Source organism: Ciconia boyciana, chromosome 9 (genome assembly GCF_034638445.1).
Source record: "Ciconia boyciana chromosome 9, ASM3463844v1, whole genome shotgun sequence".
NCBI lineage: Eukaryota > Metazoa > Chordata > Aves > Ciconiiformes > Ciconiidae > Ciconia > Ciconia boyciana.
In genome coordinates, this window is record NC_132942.1 from 31,508,000 (window position 1) to 31,531,121 (window position 23,122).

Sequence of the window (23,122 nt, forward strand, 5' to 3'; positions counted from 1 at the left end):
GTTAGACTGTGCATATAATTCAATTAGAATTTCATGGAGAAAGACAAAAAATGTACCAATTTATTTTGTCCTTTCTCTATTTCCTAATCATCTGAAGTGATTTCTCTCTACAGGACTTCCAGTAAGGATTTCAGGATTTACAGTAACTAACAACACACAGAAGCTACTAAACACCAGGAATAAAACATTGACCATCATGCCAGTACACAGGAGCTTCACATAACATAAATACACCAAAATGCCAGTGTCTACCACACAAGCCTTGTAGACGCTACAAGCAAGGCAGGAAACCATTTAGGATATTCAAGGCCATCATTGCCACTTCTGAGAACTCAAAACAAAAGCTCTTAAAACTACTAAAAATGTTTATTTTGCATCATAACAACAGAAACATCAAGTATCAATATAGTAATTAGGAAAGAGTAATTATTTTATTACAACGTCAACACTTCACATGTCCTTTGACATTAAGAGAGGCACAACAGAAATGCCACAGGCAGGGCAGGGTAGTTCAAGTGACACAGTTGTGGCAAGAGCCAGCTGAAATCCCCTTACCTAGTTACTCTCACTAGCATTTGTGCTGCTTCTGTGTTTCATCACAGACAAAACAAGAGTCCTATACAGTCTTCCCCAGATCAGCTAGCTTCACATATGGACACATTTGTTCCAGTCAAACTCTTTTCAAAATATATTGGACTAAAACAGTAATGGTCTTGACAACTTCATATATTCTAGCTTCTAAAGAGAAGCTGTGCCAGGGGGCTTTATTTTGCTTCACCTTTATTTCCAAAAGTCAAGCTTTGGAACAATGACTGACTTACTGGAAATTTTACTTCTTTTCTCTAAACTGGTCACGTGGGTTTTTTAGGAGTTAAATCTAAACACCATTAATGCACCTTTCACATGACCATCATCTTAAAAGAGAAATTTCAGTTCAGAGATTGTTACACTGAGGGATACTTACAAGAACACAAAACACAAATGAAATAGGAAGATCTGAACAGTAGATTTCAATCTAAGTAGATTTCAATTTTCAGAAATTTTCACTGAAAGAGCTCAAATTTTTAAATTCTTCTGTACAGTGCTAAAAAATTGCTAGCACAAAACACTACATAAAACACAAAACACAGTTATATATTTTTTGTTCAGTTAAATAGTCACAAATAAAAACAAAACACAGAACTGCACACTTACCAAATTTTAAAAAAGCATGCGCAGAGGAGGTTCTGTCATCGTCCAAATTGGCCATTTCAAATTGGTGCGGCTAATCACAAACGTCTCAGGCTAAGCTACAGCAGTTTTCAAAAGTGTTTAGTAAATGTTAAAGGCAACCAGCATTAAATTAAGTGAAAGCAATGTTAGTCTAGTTATTAACATGACAGAGTGCACAGCACAAAGGGTAGTAAAGTTTCATTACATTTCATGTTTCCCTTTTCTACTCTAAAAATGGCTTTTATTTTGCTTTTACTTCCATAAGGCTTATCTGAGTAAAATGACACAGTCTACACAAAGTCGATCTTCTGGACATTAGACAGTAGCTTTGTTATTCAATAGGAAATTTGCTACTAATGTCAAAAAGTGCTGAATAAAATCTATTTGATATATTTCAATTATATCAAGGATTAAATAAAAATACTGATTTAACTAGTGCATATAAAGGTGTTAAGTCACAGTAAGCATGAGGAGCTAAAATTCTGCTTATGCATAGGGCTGCTTTTATCCCATGTGGAATTTACACCAGGATGTTTCTTGCTGTCATATATATTGCTTATGGTACTGAATATCTCAGTTATTTGAAGTAGAACATGTTCCAGTTTGGAATGTAAAATAAGGAAATACTGTTTGTAACTATGATGACAAGTTTTTCCAAATCTTTAAAGAAGTTTATGTTTTTTAAAGTAACCAAAATTTCAGGGGTTGCAGACTGGCCAACTACTGAGTATCTTTATAATCTGCTCCTAACTGTTAATTATCACAGTAGCAATAAATGAAACAGTATTTTATTGCTCAAGGAAGGGAAAGAAAAAATTCTCAATAAAATTTGTTTTTACTGGCAAAAATGTAATTCATAATTTAATATACTTAAACATGAAGATATGGATTACCTCCTACAGGATAGGTTCTGAAACAATACTTTGCTGTCAGCTATAAAACATGAATCACTCATGCATTTCATGCATATGTGTCTATACTGCATGTTTACTATATCTTACTCCAAGCATAATACTAAAAAAAAAACCCCCTCAAACCAAGCAGTACTGTTTGTAAACTGGGACTCTCGAGCATAGAACTCAGCCAATTCAGAACAGTATGGGGGAGTTTCAGCCACTTTCTATGACTATACCAACCACATCTCTTTCTGACAGCGCCAGAAAGGAAGCGTAAGAGCTCAGAAGTTATACAAATTTCAACATACTTATGAAGATGCAGTAGTAAATTTGAGAAACAAGAACATGATTTTCAGTTTTAGGTAAGAATGCTACCTGAAAGATTATATATAAAATTTGATTTTTTAAATCAACTATTTTATCAGAGAAGCATTTCAACTAAAATCATCTTTATTTCTTCAGTAAATAATTTTTTTCAGTTACTATATAAATGACAAAATCTCTATGAACAGGAAAAGAAGGAAGTGAACTACAATAATAATCTGTCATTACGACAGAAGACACTTTCTTATATACTTAACAAAAAAGTAAGAAAGTTAAGAAAAACCCAAGCATTTAAAATCATCCAAATGCCTTCTGCAGTGCCTGAATCTGCATGGGAATCCCAAAGTTAGCATGCTGCCTTGCGCCTCGGGAGTGACACACTGCAGACATGCAGGTTCCAGACTTTATTTTGCAGAGCTCTATGGCTACTTTTGTAAATCAATTTTCAGCTACCAGTACTGCGTAATCTTAATTGGCCACAAAGTAACAACTTATGTAGTGGACAGTCTCAGTAATGGTATTTTGCAAATTAATACTATACATACATAGCATTTTTAAAGCCATATGAATCAGAGTACTCTTTAATAAATCAATTTTCTTTATGAGAGGCCTCATACAGCCCCGTTTTCTTTTCACAATCTGATCAGTTTGATCTGAACAGAACCAATCAAATATGCAAATAAGGAAATAACGATTGAGTTTTACAAGCACGTATGACAAATAAACAAACGCCACAGGGATCATTTGGAAAACTGTTTCCATTAGAACGTTAACAACTAAAGCCCTACTAAGACTGTATTTTATTTTTTAAAAAATTAAAATCGGGGTTTTTGAACTTTGGAAATTCAGGCCAACTCGGTAATCATCCTTTCATCGAGGCCAGAATGTAGCTGCCACGCAGTCCAACTTCACAACCAGAGATTCTCACGTTAAAAAAAAAATTCTCTTTAGGGGAATTCTCTAAGGGAAACCTGGCAAAAGCGGGCACTTCTGCCTAAGCGCCCACAATTTTACAATACTTCATCTGCTCGACAGCTTTGTAAGACTGCAGCAACACTACCACGACCTTGCCAACCGTGCTGTCAAATGGCACCTGTAAATCATCCGAAACTCTGCCTCGCCAAGGACGCCCGTTCCCGCGCGCCGCACCGGGGTCCTGCACCGGCAGGAGGGCGGCCTGCCCTTCCCGGCGACCGCGGGAGGATCACAGCCGTGCCCGCCGCGCAGCGAGACGCGGGCAGCGGCAGGAGCCCCCCGAGCCCGCGCGGAGGGAGCGGCGGGGAGCGCCCAGCCGCTGGCCGGCCACAGGTGCGCGGCGGGGCGGGAGCGGCCGGGCAGGGCCGCGGCGGGGCCGGCGGCGAGTGAGGCGCCGAGCTGCGGGGGCAGCGAAAAGAGGCAGAGGGACGACGTGGGCCGAGAGCTCGGGGAGGGTGGCGGGGCAGAGGGAAGGAGAGGAGAGCGGGAGCGGGGCAGTTAGTGAGGAAGGGGAGGGGCGCTGGCGAGGAGAGGGAGCCCCGGAGCTCCTCTCGGGCAAGCCAAGAGGTCAGACCTGAACGTTTAGAGCGAGCTCGCAGCTCCAGCATCTTCCAGCTCACATCAGCCATATGGGCCGCTGCCGCCGCCGCCGCCGCCATTCTGATGAGGACCCGCCGCTCCCGTCGCTCCGCTCTGACCAGGACAGCCGCCCTCGCCTCGCCGGCGCCGCAGCGAACGAGCCGGACGGCGATCGCCACCTGGTTACCCACGCCAGCCGTAAAGAGACTCGCGCAGGCCGTCGCGCCGTTGTCGCAAAGCCGCCGGGTCAGTCCCGGAAGCGAGCCGGCTGTTGTGCCGGGCACACCCCTGCGCTGCCGTAAGTGATGCGGGCGGGGGCGGCGGGCAGCTGGGCCGCGCCGCTGCAGTATGGGGGGCTGCCGCGGCTGGCTGGGGCTGTGCCTGCTGCTGGCCTTGCCGGGGCCCGGCGGGGCCCTGCAGAACGTCACCGCCCAGCTCTTCGGGGCGGAGGCCTACGGGACCCTAGCGGCCTTCGGCGACTTCAATTCGGACAAGCAGACGGACCTGTTCGTGCTGCGAGGCGGTGAGCGCGCCGGGGGCGGGAGCGCGGCCGCCGTCGTTACCGGCGTCGGCCTGTGGGAGGGCGGGAGCGGAGCCGGCGGGGTGCTGTCGCAGGGGTCCCCTAGGAGCGCTTTGGGGGTTTTCCCTGCCGGTGTGGGGAGCGCCTGTCGCCGAGGCGTGTTCCTGGTTGTGTTGCACGGCTTATACGAGGGGACCGGGGTAGGCGGGCGGCCGCGGTGCTCCCCGTGCGACACCCGCGCGGGCCGCCGAGCTGCCGCTCCGCCCCGGCGTCCCTCTCGAAGAGGCACCGGCTGCTTGTTCGAGAGATGCTTCTCGGTTCTTGGCGGGCAGGGAAAGACTTCCCCTGTGGGAGCTGTCCTGCGGGGAGCGGGGCTCGGCGATCCCTGTGGGGCCCTTGCAACCCGAGGTGTCCTCCGATGCTGTGAATTGCTGGCGGCCTGTTCTGCGCCTTGCCGCTGCCCCGCTGTGCTCCGCGTTCGGGGCTGTTTGCGGTAGCGCCGAGGGCGAGCACAGCGAACAACAGAATTATTTTCAAGACTAAAATTGACGCTCGCTTTGCTCCTGGGAGATTTCCTGCATGGAGAAAAGCATTTGCAACTTGCACTAAAATAGGGCTTCACATAGGGCAAGAAATACTTTTCTTTAAAGTGAATTCATGGTTGTGAAATAATCTAAAGGCTTTGTCCTACAGAGTGAGTGGTCTCAAACTGGTTTTTTGCTCCTGCTTTCACAATATTTTGGGAAACGGAGATGAATATTTCACAGTTGTAAAGAGGATACATTGCACGTTATCCTGCCTTGAACGTTATGTTGAAGTGGAAGGCTAGATAAACTTGTTCCACACAGCTGTCATCTGCCATGAGTTTCTGCTTAGGCCTCAGATATGGGGGGACCCCAAATCAGAGCTTATTATCAGTGGTCAGTGTTATTTGCGGATGTTGATCTTGGATTATTTTACTCGTTCGAAGCTACACATTAAGATAATAAATTTATGCTCAGATTCACCTTTTTTATTCCTTCAATCTCAGAAATGTTTCTATAAGTAGCTTTGGTAAAGCATAAGTAAATTTCCTATCTAGTTGAGATATTTAAATGCATGGCTCCTTGAAAATGCTCTACTGACACATCTGCTGAAAAAATGCACTGAAGATTAGATTTAAAATGAACATCAGTGATAAGAGATTTAATTTTTACTTTCTGTCAGATGAATGCATATAAAAATATGAATAATTAAAAGTTTTAGAAACGAGACTCATGGTTTCTTCTTTGCTTCTGCACAGCGGCACTTGCTGTAGTTTTCCTACTTGGTACTTTCTGTAAAAATCAGCCTGAAATAACCTACTTGAAAACATTATTTTTCATAATTTAAGTCTTGACCAAAAGTAGCTTGAAAAATTATTAGATATTGAATACCTTCTAAACAAAAAGTAATAGCCAATTGTAAATAGAATTCGAAGTAGTAGAATAAACGGCAGCCACTTCTAAATAGCGCTGAAGAAGTAAGCATTGGAGATAATACTAGGCTTTGAGGAACAGCAACCTGGTAAAGAAGCCCAGTCCTAATAATCCTGACCCTTAATAAGGAAATGGGGATGATGTCATTGGCCTTTTGCTGGATTTATATTATTGTCCTGATCTTGAATTACTTTATTTGAATGAGAGTTATGTTTCATATGCTCAGATACATGAAAGAAAAATCTGTTTGTACTCAGAGCTTTGTAAGAGAGGGTGAACTAGCTAAACATAAGAGGTAGTCTAGATCCCGCAGTATCTTGTTGCAAGAACAATTCAAAGTTACCAGTGGACCCTGGGTTCAGTCAGTTTTTGAACTAAAAATATATGAATAAATGGAATTGTGCATACACATACCTGTTTTGTAAGTCTGTGCACAAGCCAGGGATAATTGGGGAAGCTCATGCTGTCTGCTTGTTCAACTTACCACCTTCTAGCTGTGTTTGATGCCTCTATAGTACAGGGCAGTGAGTGATCTTTCCCCTATTCACCTTCTGCATTTCTTTGGGGAATTTTGAAAACTTCTGGGGTATCCTCACTGAGATGTTCAGACTGAAGACCTCTGATCTACGTAATTGTTGTTTGTATGGAAACTGTTCCCTTTTTTCACACCCTCCTATGTACTTTTTTCCTTTCTTCCGTATTCTTTTTGAGATGAGGGGACAAGAACTGCAAACAGCACCTAGGATGCACAATGGATTGATGTAGTGCCATAGTGATTTGGTTTTCTGTTCATCTAATAATTTCCAGTAGTCAGTTTGTTTTGACTATTGATGAGCCCTGAGCTGAAATTTTCATAAATCTATCTTTAGCGACCACAGAAATCTCATTTCTGAGTCGTATGATTGACTTGGAACCTGGTATGTGTAAAAACACATTTGCTTCATCATCATTACTTTACCACAGAGATGATAAAAAGGCAGGTGAAAGTCTATAGTGTGCAATCAGAATTACAAGTTTTAGCAGTCAACCCACAGCTTTATTATCAAAAGCTTAACCAGCCAGCAGGCTTCTTTACCTTACTGTGTGCCAACTTTTTCAATCATCTGTGAATGTGTAGTGCAAGCCAGGCTTTATTAGCTTGCCAGATGGGACTGCACTAGTTGCCCCTATCCATTTTGGAAGGGTTTGTTTTTATTTACTCATTTGCTGGCATATTCTCCTTGGCAAATATGTTTATGGCAGTTATCTTTTTTTTTTCGTAGCCAGGAAGCTTGTATTCTGCTATTTCACAGCTGTGAACTTTACCACAGAAAGATGCTTTTGAAATATACTATGGTAGCTCGAGTTTGGAGCCATAGAATTATTTTTGATTAGGTAAACTAGTTCTTGCAGTTTGGGATGCTACAGGTGAATTTCTTGGAGAATGCAGAAAACAAACATAATAAAGGATGACTAAAAAAATTGTATTTTTTCTTTAGCTGTGAACTATTATTTTACTTGCAGAAGTAAGTACATGTGTGTTGTGATTTACTGACTGAAATACATTTCATCATTCAGGTTAAATATTTTTTTTGTTCTTTCCCAAATTTAAATTATTTTTGCAACATAAAATATGGCTTTTATTTAGATCTTCTGGAAATAATTAAATGATACTGACTTGTATCATTGCCTCTAAATGAGGAAATGCTGCAGGGAACCAGGTTACTTCCATGAGTTTCACTTAAAGTGCTTTTGTCAGCCGACAAAAGGAGTATCAGATCCTGCTGTGTCAGAGACGGTATTAAAAGCATTCATTTGACTTAGCTTTTAAGCTTTAATTATTTATATGGAACTGATGCCTACTACCTTTCCACATGTAATGTTTCTTAACTCATTATAGGAAGTTTTATTTTAAGCAATGAGATAACAGTAGCAGAGAGAAGTGTCTAACACTAAGCCCCAAAGAAGATTCATTGATATTAGCATTCCTTTGAGATGCAATTAGATTTATAGGGTGTATTGAGGAAGTGCTCCTTTTGCTTTCTTTTGAATGAGGAGGAAGTAATTTTATGGGAAGTCTTTCAAAGTTTTTGCTACTGTGAGGAATGACTATTTGTGGCATAGCTTTTTAAATGTTGGTTTTGTATATAAACCACTTGCAGTCCTCCTCTGTAACTCATCGTCTTACTTGCTTTTGCAGGAAATGAGTTGATTATCTTTTTGGCTGACCAAAAGGAACCCTACTTTAAGCCCCGTGTTAAGTTACCAATGAAGTAAGTATTGGTATTCAATGGTGAAACAATGTAAGTGGCCATTTTTTCTTGAAAGTGCACCTTTGCAGGCAGTGGGAACATGACTAGAATTGTCTGTGCTGCTGTTACCTATTTGACTATGTTGTTCAACTTGCCCTTAGAGCTGCAGTTCTTTGGCCAGTTTCCTGATTAATTTCCTGATACATTTTTGGTTTGATTTGTTTGGATTTTGTGGGTCAGATGACAGAATTTGTAGAGATGAGTTTTCTCATTCCTATTGTTAACTAATAGGTGTGACTTCCCACCCCCTTATGGAATTTCTATGCTTTGGTTTTTTGTCCTCTAATTAGTATTATAAATACCTGTATCTTGGAATATTTTTGCAGTTGACTTGTTTTTTCAGGACTTTATTTCCTAGTAAAACAAACTATCATTCCATATCATAGTTTAAGTCTTTTTGGCAGGTAGTATTAGTCTCTGTCCTAAGACATGTTTTCAGGGAAATTCTTCTAGCTGCTGTAGTTACTAATGGAATCCAGCCAATATCATCAGCTTTAGAAAGAAATATGGAGAATGGTGTTCTAGTATTTCTGTGTAGAGATCTGCTCCTTTCTAAAGTTTAAATGTGGCTTTAAGAAAAGCATCAATTTTTAATAAATGTAAAACAATCTGTGTTTATGTACATATATATGTACAGTTTTAACCATAATACTATTACAGGATATGTTATTTCTTATGAATAATGCTTACTAATAGTATTATGTCTATTAAAAGTTAAATTGCTATTATAGCTCAGCTTCATCTTCTGTAATTCTATATATTTTTATTTTTCCTTATTCCCTCCTATCTTGGAAGGAGCTAATTTGTTTAGCGCATTAGAAATTATCTGTTTTGAATTCTTAACAGAATGATCCATGTTTGTGTGTGTGAAGCAGAGTCTCTGGGTAGGTAACCAAGTAAAAAAAGATAGAAAGAACAAACAAATGTACGGAGGAGTGGTAGGACGTGGCAGAAGATAGGAGGAGATGACATTGTCTTAAAAAGAGATCTAGCTATGTGTCTGACTTCTGCTGCTTAAACCGCTCCTGTTGCTTTATGGTCTTGCTCTTTGAATGCAACCAAAAGATCCTGCTCTCTGAAACACTTTTTTGAGGACTGGTTCTACAACAAATGAAGGGATTTAATGATGTCTAGATAGCATTAACAAACAGGATATGCTGAAGAATGTTTGTTAGCTGAAGTTTAGAGTTAAAAATGTCTTCCTCTAAGGAATGACAGCTTGCAGAATGCTTGATTTAAAGTTACTTTTGCAATAGATAAGGACTTTATAAAAAGCCAGGTTGTTGAGGGATAATATTGTGGGACGAAAAGGCAAGCCTTTGAACACACAAATACTTTCAGTTTTCATGCACACATTTGTACAATTATTTGCATGTGGGGTTTTTTGTTTGTTTTTAATTCTAGATCTCTCAGTGTTACCATAACCAGTGTAGTTCCTGGAGATTATGATGGTGATTCACAAATGGATGTCCTCCTGACTACCCGGGCACAAAATCATGGCAGAGATGAACTTTCAGTGTTTATTTTCTGGGGGCACAACCAAACATTAGGTGAGTTGCTGAGACTGCTTATTAATAAGATTGTTAGACTTTTTAATAATTGAAAGTATTGTGAGAAAGTTATAACTCATTTTACAGTGTAGTGGTTGTTTTTACAGCTAAATCCCTAAAATAGGGATTAGCAGCTATTCAGCTTTATACCCACATATTATCTTGCTGTTAAACTGTGTTCAATAATTAATGAAAAGGAACAAAACTAAAACTCTTGCTTTCTATTGTGCAACAGACATAACCAAACAATATTATGGTTTGATAGTAACCTACTAGCTGAAGAGCTACTTCTCATGGCTTCCTCATTATGCATGTCAGCTTCACAAAGATTATCTCAAAAGACTTATCTTGAATTTAAAATGCGCTGAGAATCTGGTGTAAAGTTTAGTGCATAAACTTTTGAAACATCATATCTAAACTTGCCAACGGTAATCTAACACTTTATTTCTGTTAAACCAAATTCTTTAAAGACAATGACACACTAAAGTAGGTTTTGGGAGAGTGGCTTCTAGAGTCTATCACTGGAAGTTTTCAAGAACTTCAGAATTGAGTTTTCAAGAGTATTTTAGCAGTGTTCTAGGTATAGCTGATTCTATGTTAGGGTAGAGTCATGGACTGCATGAACTCTTGAAGCCTCTTCTGTTTTCTCTTGACTTTGCTAGAAAAGGGTTTTGGGAAGAGTTCAGGGTTTGAAGAAGGACAGAAAAGCAAAAGAAGATACTCTTAAAGTCCACAAAAATTACTGAAGAATAATTACTATGATGAACAACTGTGTTATAAAATAGTTACAGGTGAGGCAAGTGATGGCCTTAGATACTATTGCTTCTGGCTTTAATCAGAGCTGAAACAAGCAACCTGGGAAAGTGTGCTGGATCAAGTATTAAGAGAATAGGAGGTATCTGTAGTATTGGGAAGAATATGAAGGATTTGGATTAATTTGTGCTGTCTTGCTTCTGAATAAACAAATATTGGGAGAGGCACAAATGAGTATATGGGGCTTAGAAAAAGAGTCAGAGGTTAAAAATTCAGGCAATGGTTGGTATGTCGTGAGGCTACTGGGAAGGTATGTGGTGCCTGCTTGGGTAATGGAAGTGTGACAGACAAGTCAACAGGAGGGTACTGTCATATAAAAGGTGGAAACTGGAAGGAAGAGAAACATTATGGAGAGATGAAGGAAATGGGGATGATGTGGCAAGGAGTTTGGATTACAAGTAAAAGTGAAATCTGAGAGCTTATAACCTGATTAGGATTTAAAATCCTTACTTCCCATTTAGGCAGTCTGCCTCTAATCCTTATTTGAAACACTCAGTGTATATGATTAAGAATGGTTTTTTACAGTGACAAAACATTAAACAGAGGTCTTATGTACAATATTAAATTTTTAGACTGTCCTCATCCTAACTATTTCAGATTTTGTGTGTCTATGTGACTGCAGTCATATATAGAAACAGGTTTCACTAAGATCTATTTAGAATAATTTGTTGAAGAGTTTAGTGGAGACACAAGAAGCTTCAGCATTTTAACTGTAACTCACCTTTCCTGCATAATTTCAGGAAGCCATTTAGTTGTTTATGTTCAGTGGTAGCGGATGTTTTTTTCATCATAAAATTGATGGTTGTAAATTAATAGAAGAATCGTGTCTAAGTTAAAAATGCAAATTTCATAACTTATTGGTAACTGAATCAAATTAATATTTTCTGTTTTAGATATTAACCATAAAACTATGTTAAATAAGACTTTTCTTGATGAACCTCTGGTAATGGAGTAAGTATGACCTACTTTTTTAGAAAACAACATTTATAATGGTGACTAAGAACAACTTAAATATATTTTAATGCTAAAATTTGAAACACATGCTCTTTATCTCTTAAGAACAGGGTGGTTTGTGTCATGTCAACTAGTCTAACAAAAGATGACAAAACATAAGAGTAATCTTTACAAATCTTGTACATCATCCTGGCAATAGTAACGAAATAAGCTTTTAATTATTTTTATTTCAGTACTCTGTTTTATGCAGAAAAAGAGCCATTCATTTTTTGGTGAATTTTGTAAAGCAAAAACCTTACTGGCTTATCAGACTGAGGAGATATCCCTTTCACAGTGCACTTCCCTCTCTGTGAAATACTGAACAAAATGGGGGGGAGTATAGCTGGAAAATCAAGTGCATGGCATAGTGTAAAATATTGAAAGAAGCGTACTACTACCAGCAGCTCGGCAAGAGCTAAAATTCAGAAAAGACCACACAGATGAAAATTCTTCATTGCTTCCTGGGAAAATGCTAACCAAATACGGGTGAACTTATGAACAGTTAATTTCAACTCCTATAATGACTAAGGTGATACTGAAATTGTTTTGCGTTTTCAGCTTTAATGGAGACTTGATTCCTGATGTCTTTGGTGTCACAAGTGATTCAAGTAAGCCACAGATATTGATAGGAGGGTAAGCTAAGGGTTTGTTTATTAGCATGAATTTTGATAACTTATTCATTGTGCATCCATTTCTGTTCTTATTAAAGAGGCATAAAACTCATGTTTAACTGGAACTGTGCAAACATATGAATCTTCTCTCATTTCCATGTGTATCTTTAAACATTCTATGATGCCCTGCATCTAATTTTTAAAGTTTTATTTTTTAGGGGAAGTAGACGTGCCGTGAGAGCTGAGAAAACAAAAACCCTTTTATTTGACATGAGAAATAGGATAATTGTTTCTTGGAACAGTTATAGTCTCCTTTGTTTAGTACACTTTTATATTTATTATTATAATTTTTATTATGGAATTCTGTGCTGTACAGAAATACAAACCAAAGTTTTTAAGTAGCGTCTGTAGAATTTAAGCTGCATTTAGGCTAATAGATGAAGTGACAGGTTGATGATGCAAGAAGTACTGGAACAGATCTTATACGGGATGGCAAAAGGAAAATGTGCATGAGTTTGGGGTAAACTTAAAAAAAGTTCAGCTCTCATTTATCTAGGAATTTAATTGTAATGGGAAACATGAGAATCAGAAGCATGGGAGATGGAAAGTGTAGGGGTATTAAGTGATATATTAAGGAAAATATTTGATATGCTGATTGGGGGAAGAGATTCATAAAGAGACATAAGGCAGAGGTGACTAAGTAGCAATATAAGTGTGCATGAAAGTGATGTTCTCTGTATCACATTGTGTGTTAAGGAGTGGCTAAGGCTTCAGCAAATAGAAGTTGGCTCAAGTCTTATGAGATGAGATTGACAGTAGGGGGGACTAAGTTTCGTTATTAAAGTTTCTGCTAGCCCTGGAATTTCTAGAATGGAACTAGCTAGCAAATACTGGGATAAAAATGATTATTTTAATGGCATATTTAAATGGTTAGCGAGGACTATGCAAAGGATTATTTTCGTTTAACTGTTTTGGGTAGGAATGCTGAAATCAAAGTGTAACAGAAGAATGGATCTTTACTGACTCAGAAGAACCAGTCTCTAAACAAAAAATTAAAAAGTAGCAATGTCTCTAATATTGGGCAAGATGCCAAAGAACCTTAAATCTGTCTTTTGAAAACAAGTTGTGAGTTATTTGTTAAAAACACTACTGGACCCTAGAGAAGGACAGTTCACATTCTGTTTGGTTTTCCTGATACTGCTTTTGAAATTTGTACTCCGATAAAGAAAAAGAAAGATTTGGCTTTTGAGAGCTATTAGGATTGTGTATTCAGGGACACAAACTGGTGTGACTCTGAGTTAGTGAAAGTTTCATTATTGAAAAGGATGACCTTTTTTTTTTTTTTAGACTACTAAAAATAAGGGTCTGTACATCTCTTCTTGTAACTTTTGCCAAACTGAACTTAGCATAGTCAGTCTTTGACTTTTGTAAGGAAGAACTTCAGTGATAGTGCTGTGGGTTTGCGCATTCTTTGAAAAAGAAAGAAGCCTCAAAAGGAGGATACTTGAATTAAACTCTTTCCCTGATTTAGAGATTTTTCCCTCAATTGTCAAAGAATGTGCTCAAAAGATAGCAGAAAATATTTTTAGGATGCAAGTTGGATTATAAATGTCAAAATAAATACATCGTTCTTAGCTTTGTGATAATATGAAAACCACTCTTTTGACATTTTTTTTGAACTATTTTCTTTTGACTGATAATGAATAATTTCCAATGAATAATTGGAAAAATTAGGAACCAGGCTTGTGTTTTCTTAGAGGATTAGACCTTTAAATCAATTGTTTGAAGAAGTTTGCGTCTTCTAACTTGCTATTTTGCAGCTTGTAAGTGGAACTTGGTAGGATTGTCTTGAATGTTATTTAGTAACTAACATAGAAACTTGCAGCTCTGTTGTTTCAGGAGAAATCCAGGTGTTGGTGTCACAGCTGTTTTAGGTTTGCATACAATCAATCAATATTTAAGTTTATTTTAAAAGAAAGAGTGTGTTAGGAAGTCTTTGCATTCCTATGTGGCTTTCTTTAGCTATTGTTTCTGAAGAGGTCTGTTACTACTGGAGAAATTAATGAGATGATTACTCTGTCTCTATGGCAACATTGTATCATCTTTCTATCCTGCATCTCCATGGCCCTTAAGAAATGTGTAAATCAGGCTTTCCCCGCCACACCCCATCACTGAGTTGAACAAATCTGTACCTGTTGTTCCTAACTGGCTATTTTCCTTTCTGCAGAGATCATTCAGAAGTGATGTAGGGTAAATAACATTTAAATGTGTAAATGGAAACGATGCCCTTCTTGGCAGTATGATTTTGGTCATTAATCCCAACTTGAATTTTATCACCATTACTTTTATTTAAATTGATGGCTTATGGAACAGAGATCTCAAATTCACAAGGGTGTTTCTGAACACCTGGCAATGATTATATATTGAAAAATTTCATGAGCTGTTGAAGATATGGAAAAATGTGAGAGATTTGTTTCATTTTGTTGAAGAAATCCTTTCAGTAGCATTAGGATGACTCGTTACAGCTCAAAATAAGATGGAATGCTATAGGTAACAGCATAAGCAATGTCTTGTACGTGAAAAACAGCTTTATGTCATCTGCTTAGAAAAGCATTTTTCTATTTTTTTAATCTAAAATGTTTTTAAATTTATACTAGAGCTGTATAACTTTCTTGGCTATCTTCAAAACTGAATACATAATTAAAATTTTCTATAGGTTTTTCTATTTCTTTAAGATTGATTCTTTTTAACATTTCTAAGACTTAGTTATAATCTCTGGGAAGTAATCAGAAGTTTATTTTTTTCTTACCATAAAATGAGTCACGGAAGATAAGGACTCTAGTCACATGTATGTAATGTCACTGGAATAAACAAAGTCATTCCAGACAGTAGTAATACTGCTGTCCTGCTGTTGTACAGTGCATTGTATAGTGCATATTGAGATTTTTCTGAGTGTATTAGCTAAGGGTTCTGAAAGTAACATGTGATGATTCAGCTGCTATGATGTTTGAAGGATTTGTTATATTTCATTGTGCTGCTAATAGGGAGGTTTGCTGGAAGTTCAGTCATTTTTAGAGCAGAAACCAGCAGGATGTGTATGTTTATAAATATCACCTGTTGGGAAGTGACATAATTAGCCTGTAGTCCATCATAATGTGAGAATTTAATTATTGTGTTGATTTTTTTAAGTGACTGAAAATAAAGTCCATTTACATGCAGCAGGCATGAGCTGCTTTAGCAGCATGTGATTATGTCCATTTTTGCTCATCTTTTTTTAATCTTAAAGTAGATTTCAGAAGTACTGATGGTAAAACTACTTGAGTAAACTGCGGAGGACAGCGATCAGTGTCTCGGGATTTACAGTTGAAGTCTGGGCACTAAATTTCACATTGTGGGTAGTGATACTTTTCTGTATACAAAAAAGGTGCCTTAGTTGTTAAAATCTAACTGAAGCCCCTGTGCTATGAATCATCCTTCGCAGAACCTTTCAAGCATTTACTCTAGTTACTTAGTACATTGTAAGCTAAGTAGTAACTTTGGCTTAGCATTAGGAGAACATGCTTCCTGATCAATTTTATTTAAAGTTTCACAATTTTTTTTAAAGGTATATTATAATGATTAAGAGTCCCTAAGCATTGATGAAATGTATTGCTTTTTATTCTTGTCTGTAGGAACTTATCATGGCATGCTGCATTGGAAACTCAAAGTAAAATGTATATACCGCACTCTCATGCATTTATAGATTTAAATAATGACTTCACTGCTGGTAAGTCATAAAAGTGTTAAATACTTTCCTAAAAATATTTATCACTAAGTATACAATGCAATGTACTGCAATTTCCTTCTAATATTTTAGTAGATTTCATTGATGGTTGTAAAGAGTTCATTCTGGAATGTTGTATTCAGTAATTATATGACTTTGCTACTTCTGTTTGTTTATTTTTAATTATTTTATTTTAATATCTACAATTTGAAAATTCTGGATTTTAAAAAATAACTGCCAAAATGAATAACCTAATAACGTTTTCTGCTTCTTGATGACAATTTAATCGGAACTAATGCTTGTTCTGAATAATTTTGTCTTCACCATTAAAGCATTGTTTCCTATTCTTCATGATGCTGTACTCTAGTATTCAATTTGCAACTGAATCAGAAGCAGGGCTGCTTTTTCTTCATCTTGAGTCTGAAAATAGTTTTATAGTTCATTCAGAAGAATGTTTTGAAGACTGGACTTATTTGTTTCTTGAAGATTTCAATATGACTTCATTCTGTTTTGTTGTAGTTAATTCTATCACTGAGAAAATAGCATGTGAGGGTTTTATTCTTCTATTACTATATGAGCAATCCTATAACATATTTATAATTTGGTGTTCACAAACGAGTACTGGAGACAACTTTTCCTATGGTAGATAAACTGTATTCTTAATTTGGTGGTGGTGGTTTTGTTTGGTTTGGGGTGTTTTTTGTGAAATGCGCGGTGCAATTTAGCCTTCGGTTACCACGATGAATCTGTTTATCGCTACCTGGTTCATACCTCCAAGCACACTTAAATATTGTGCTAAACTTAATTTATTCACACACTAAATGAATTCTGAAATGCTTTATCTTCTGCTAGATGTGCAGTGTACATCAATTCATATATGGTAATTTTGGAAAGAGCTTATTTTTTTCCTATTTAGTAGCATGGGAATGAGAGAGGAAAGAGTCCATAAATTTAATTAAGATGCTTATAAATGTTGGGGATTAAGTTAATTGCTTTAGCGTGTAGTCAAATCTTAATATTCAGTTCTGGCACATTGCTGCAGGAAGCTGTCAAGTGGAAATTCCAACTGGAAAATTAAATATACGGTTACTTACCATAATCAGTGTCATGTAATAACCAATTCTAACACACTTAGTTCTATAAATCCTTTTGAATTTTGTTTTAGTGGCATGCCCATGCCACTAAGATGAGCATTCCATTGAAAACTAAACTTGCAGGTAGGTAAGGGTAGGAAGTCGAAGTTGCGTACATAGATCAATCACAGATAGATCAATTTTTGCAAGAGCACACGAAGGTTTTTATGACAGCTAACAGCCTAAAGAATGTCCAGAGAGTTCCAGTTAGTGCTAGTGATATGTGGAACTTCCTCTATTAAATAGAAATGAAAGTCAGGATCTTTGTGTGGGGAGTGCTGGGAGCTTTTATAGACTCACATCTATATTCATATCTCAAGTTGTGAATAGAAGCTTCTATGAAGCACTCCCCATAGAAAGATTCTGACTTTTATTTGCTTGTAACAGCAAGGATATAACACCTCAGGCTGAAATATGTGTTATGTTACAGGAACCTGAGGAAAATTTCAAGGAAAATAATTCATTCTAAGAAGAAACTGGAGAAAATATTAACATAGAATTATTTTCTTTAAAATAATTTTTTGCTTCTAAGATGGGAATGGTAATTTTTTTTTTGCTGTCCCTATGAAAAATGGACCAACTGTGAACAAGGCATATGTTGCTGAAAAATAATACCTTATCAGTGATATCTGATATTTCATAACTGACATGTTATTCCAAGACTGCCTGCTGCCAAAATGAAAAGCACCAATCGTCTGGTCCTGTGTGCACATTTATGTGAGGCGGTTCCCCCACATCAGCTATAGTAACTGCTCAGGAACTGGGGCTGGCAGGGAACACAATTCATTTTCACTTGAGTTACTAAGCTGATCCAACTCTCCATGCAGCTTCAGGATTGCCAGAGCCAATGTAAGCACAGAGAGAAGGTTGACTCCGCTTTTAGTAGCAGCAGTTGTAGCCTGCCTTTAAGCAAGCATGAAATTGCACCTTGAGTGTCACTGTGCCTCTTCCAAAAAATACCTGTTTAGCGTTCTCACCATGTCTCCTTTAATTTGTGTTAATCTGTACAGAGTTGGGCAAGTGACTCACAGAAGTAGTCATAAAAGTAGTCAGCTGATAGAAATTTTTAAAAAAAGGCAAAACGAAAACCCAACCTGTATGTAACTGTCTATACAGTACTGATAGTACCACGATTCTAAATGCACTCTGCCAAACAGGGCCAAAATAAGGTGATGCTTTTACTGCAGTATGCCCACAACTAGTTGTGTGTCTCGCTCTGTGCAGTCTGGATAGACTTTGCAGAAGACAGCTAAATGCTTCTCCTGTTTGTTTAGTTCTGTTCCTTGTTAGCATTGCTGGGGGAGCCGCAGCCTTACTACACCAGCAAAGAGAGGAGTGCGATTCATATCGTGTTCTTTCTCAATGGAGTCAGTGGAGTCTATTACTACTTGGTTGGTTCAGGTAGAGCTAGTGAAGAGGAGAGGATTCTTGTGACTCGATATTCACCTGCACTACCATTCTTGAGTTGGAACAAAACGTCATTAAGAATAGGTCCTGGTACACATTAGAATCATATTAATTAGGAGGGAGGCATTGATGAGGATGCAGGGGAGTAGTCTGCATGCTGAAATCCTGTTGTCTGCAAGACTTAATAATAATGACATTTGATGCTGCTGTGGTACTTTTTGAATGAAAAATTCGGAGTATTTACTCACAGGCAATGCTACTATTCATGAATATGAAGATATAGTTGTACCTAAAATGGATGCACTGATTTTTGTTTACAAATAAGAAAAACAAACCTCCAGAATATGCCATCTTTACTTGTTGGTTTTGGGGGGTTTTTTAAGACCTTTTTCTAATTCTGCAATGTTTTGGGGTTCTTTGTATTCTGTAACAGATGCAGGCAATTCCATGATTTTTAGCTGGGCTAATTTTGGCAACTCTATCATTATAAACAGCTTAGGAGATTTAAAGTGTGCTTGACATAAAAAAAAAATCCTCTCTGGGCTGAGAATCTTTTTGCTAGTTTATTGCCTAACCCATTTTCAACCTGCTGATATTAAACCCTTAAAACAGAGCTTGTAATTGGCGCGCTTCTGCTCTGAGTAAAATGAAGTTGAATTGTTATGATTACATTATATGAGAACATGTTTGTAAAGATGTTTTTAATCCCTAACGGTGCTTCATGAAAGGCTAACTGTGTAAGGATTTTATAATCCAAAAATCCACTAACCAGAACAAAGATAATACTAATCTTTCTTGGTGAGATATAAACTAGGCTGTTTCAGATAGTAATGCTGCTGCTGTTTTTAAGTAAAGCATCCTCATGTAGAAGTCTCAGCTTCTTATAATTTTTAATTCAGTGAGTAATTTTGAGTTAGGCCAGGAATTATATAAAATTCATGCAAAAATCTGCAGTATAGAACTTTTACCAAAGGGTCTACATGTTCTTTACGGATAAAGATAAATACAAAATTTGCAAATGTCTTCTGCATGTGTATTAAGTGTGTGTTGCTCCAGGGAGGAGTATCTAGTTCACAGAATGGCTGAGATTGGAAGGGATGTCTGGAAATGGTCTAGTCAATTTACCTACCATCAATGTCACTGTTCATACATGCACTGAGAGAGACTGAAAGATGAGGAGAAAATGTGGTGACCCTTGTTAGAATAGGGCTACTGAGTGTCTAGTAATACATACTCACATTTGTCATTAGTTTTTTTAACAGCTAGCTTAAGAAAATAATCTTGAAGTTGTTAATAATAGGCTTGTCTGAACAGATTAACATCAGGTGTATTTTATAGAGCATGACAGTCCAAGTGAACATTGCCAAAGCAGGCTCCTCCAGTAAGAGGCCTGTCTTCGAAACGTCATATCCTCAAACTGAAAAATTTACATCACATGACTTAAGAAAACAAGTATTTGTACAGGATTTAACTCTTTTGACTTACAGTGAAGGAGGTAAAAAGTAACTTCTCTTTGTGTTAGTCCTCTCAATTCAAAGTAAAAAGGAACTCAGTCTTTCTCAGAAATGCATTTCTGATGTGTTAGTCAAGAGATGGGGAGAATACTGTTTAATTGAGTAAACATTATTCGCAATATGGTGATTATACTGAAGATTTTTACAATGAAATACATGAACCAAACCACGGAGAAAAAGTGTTATAGCTGGAAACTGAGACCAAGATAAGTAAAAGGACTTGATAGACACCACCCAGAAATGAAGTAGAGATGAGTACCAATACAGATCATCTATTTAAAGCTAGACAATAGACGAACGTATTTTGTTTATGCTATTGTTGATTTGCATCATAGTCAGTATTTTCAGATAAATACTCTGGACCAAGTTGAAGTTTAAATTTAGCATGGGTCACTAGGTGAACACTGATTAGACTGTCTTAACATAAGCTCTCATAGGTGTATCGGGAGTGCTTTATCTAAAGTTGAAACTTTTAGGATAGCAATTGTTGTACTACATGTAATTTTTTTCTAATTAGTTAACTTCATTGTTTCTATTTAAAACATCCTAAAATGTCAGATGTTTATTTAGGGCTAATGCTGTCTTTCTAAGCCAAAATTGTAGTACTTAATTACTTGGAGCAAAAGGATTATTAATAAACAGTAAATTTGTATGTAGTCAAAGTTACAAGTCTCCTACCAAGAAATCAGGCCACGACCTTGCAATTATTTTTAAAATGTTCAAATGTATGAGACAAACTGCCTTGGACTCTGAATCATACTGTAATTTCATACTGTACATCTGTCAATGTATCCTTGAATACTATGAAAAATAGCTAATGTATTAAATATGCTGTGCCTTGTTTGGTTACATGATTCCAAAGTTTGGAAATACTACTTTTACAACCTGTCTTGTGTTGAACACTAGCACATGGTGTGTATAACTGCAGATATTTCTGGAACTGTTTATATAAAATGAAGGAAAAATTATAAATTTGATTTCGGGAAAACTGAAGTGGAGAAATCATTAAGTCAGAAACAGCTTGCTATAAGCTAATTGCTAGTCTCTTTACTGATTTCTGATGGTTAATTTTCTCATGTTGTTTTGCTTTGGGAATCTAGAAACCTAATGTACCAGAACATTTACAATGTGTTTTCTTTTTGATTCCCACTTCTTGGTTTAAACGCATAAATGTAGATAGTTTTCTTCTTGAAAACGAATCATTCAAATCATAGGTGATTTTTCTGCTGTAATCATTTAAACCTGGATTCTGAAGACACTGTAATGCTTGATGTCATAAGACTGTCTGATTATATTTTTGGTGAGTTTCCTCTTGATGGAAGCTGGTAGCTTCTCTGCATGTAATATTATCATCAAAGCTTATTTTATGCAATAGATCTGCATTTATTCTCTATTAAAATAACAAGGCTCATTATGTTTGCAAACAAATTAGCTGGCCTTTTAAAACTTTTCTTGAGTGGCATTTTAAAACTGGGGAGCGTGGTGTATGTGTTTGAAGTCCAATTGTTCTCTCTGGTTTTGCCCCCTCCCTTCTGTGTTTTCCCAAAACAAATATTCAGTAATGCCATGTCACTGTGTCGGTCCTTGAACAGGTACATTTTAAAATTTCTTAACTGTTTTAAGCTCTGATAACAGAGCTTACCTGAGAGTTTACAGCAAATAATGGAGGCAAAAAACGTATCATATAAGACACACAAGATATATTTTGGAGGACCTCAATCTAGGTCTGTAAAGTTTTGTTTGTGTTTTATTACTTTCATGTTTATTATTTACAGATTTGTTGTCTCTAATTAAAAATGCTCTGTGTGACATGATCTCCTGTTACCTCTATTCCTCCACTTGTTGCTGCACAGCGTTCACTGCCACAGGAAGTTCCTGCTCATAAGATGAAACCAGAGTTGCTCAAATTAGCTGCATCTCCTCCTGCTGCTGACATTGGTCTACTTTTGCTGATGCCACTTTTCTTACTCATAGCTTACCTCATGAAGAGAATTAAAGAATGCGTAGAGATCTGTAGATAAAAGAAATAGCTATTTTAACTTAAGTTTTTCCTAATCTTTCTAAAAGAACTCATGACCTGTGCTATCTGCTTAGCAGTTTTAATTTTAAAATTGCCATTATGAAGTGTCTCAAAAGCTATTACTTTTGAAATTTTCAATTATATGCTGATATAATTATGTACACTGGGAGTTACTAATATGATATTTTTATGGGAATCAATAACTTAATATAGGTGAGAAGTAAATTGGTTCTGCCCCAAACAGCATTTTGTTGAGAAAGCATGAATGTGAAAATGGGTTCCGAAAGCACTCTTAACACTGAGTCATCATCTTCTATTACTTGAAACAATATTGTTGCCTTTATTCTGAAAATAAACAGAATTTTCTGTCTGAAAACTCATGTTTGAAGTGCTAAAATCCAGAGGAATCGTCCCACCTGCTCTGCATATTCAGAAGCATAACTATTCAGCATAAATCTAATTTAAAAGTTTTCCATTTAAGTGATGCTTTTAAATTAATACATACGGATTTTTTCTATAGCAATTTTTAATAATGAAAGGGATTTTAGTGCTTAATTATGTTGTTTATAATTGTTTATCATCTGCTTTACTAAATAGTTCCAGTAGACACTTATTAAATTTTGAAAGACCCATTTGAAAAGCAGAACAAATTCACAACCTCTTTTATTAGAAGCACATTTCTTAAAAATTTGCAAACACAAATGAGCTTGTTTGGAACACATGAAATCGTTTTGTTTTGCTTAAATTTTTCAGAGGAGGAAGTTACTGGAAGGTGTGGTTCCTTAACTTACTGTTTCATGTAACTAGCACCAAAAATTCATGACAAGTTAATTGCAAACTCATTAGCGTTGGTACTTGCACTCGTATCTATATTGTAAAAGCTAAATTGCCATAGCTAGGCAGTAGGTGTGTTCCATTTTCTCTAGTACAGTACTAGTGCCAACTTGACAAACAAATCTGAATACCAAATGATAGAGGCTTTCTCTACCTGTATGAAAAACTTAAGAACAGAAGCACAAAACTTGTCAGGTTTGGTTTTCCATTTCCATGTAGTAAAAAAATAA

The 23,122-nt window shown here is 37.2% G+C and overlaps 2 protein-coding genes across 6 annotated transcripts in view; one reads left to right on the forward strand and one right to left on the reverse strand.

The window, feature by feature from the left end:
- Window positions 1–4,184, reverse strand: part of PHKB (phosphorylase kinase regulatory subunit beta) — an 87,862-nt gene extending 83,678 nt beyond the window's left edge. For 2 of the 3 annotated variants that reach the window (XM_072871828.1, XM_072871829.1), the window contains exon 1: window positions 3,982–4,184. In XM_072871828.1, the coding sequence (XP_072727929.1) occupies window positions 3,982–4,066 (85 nt within the window). In that variant the 5' untranslated portion in view covers window positions 4,067–4,184. Of the gene's footprint in view, window positions 1–1,194; window positions 1,290–3,981 lie in introns of all 3 variants that reach the window. The other variant, XM_072871830.1, reaches the window with a different exon arrangement.
- Window positions 4,185–4,266: 82 nt separating this feature from the next.
- ITFG1 (integrin alpha FG-GAP repeat containing 1) overlaps window positions 4,267–23,122 on the forward strand; it is a 91,451-nt gene continuing 72,595 nt past the window's right edge. Inside the window, exons 1-6 of one of the 3 annotated variants that reach the window (XM_072871833.1) lie at window positions 4,267–4,509; window positions 8,143–8,215; window positions 9,659–9,804; window positions 11,511–11,568; window positions 12,169–12,243; window positions 15,893–15,987. In XM_072871833.1, the coding sequence (XP_072727934.1) occupies window positions 4,335–4,509; window positions 8,143–8,215; window positions 9,659–9,804; window positions 11,511–11,568; window positions 12,169–12,243; window positions 15,893–15,987 (622 nt within the window). In that variant the 5' untranslated portion in view covers window positions 4,267–4,334. The remainder of the gene's footprint in view (window positions 4,510–8,142; window positions 8,216–9,658; window positions 9,805–11,510; window positions 11,569–12,168; window positions 12,244–15,892; window positions 15,988–23,122) is intronic. The other 2 variants (XM_072871831.1, XM_072871832.1) reach the window with 2 other exon arrangements.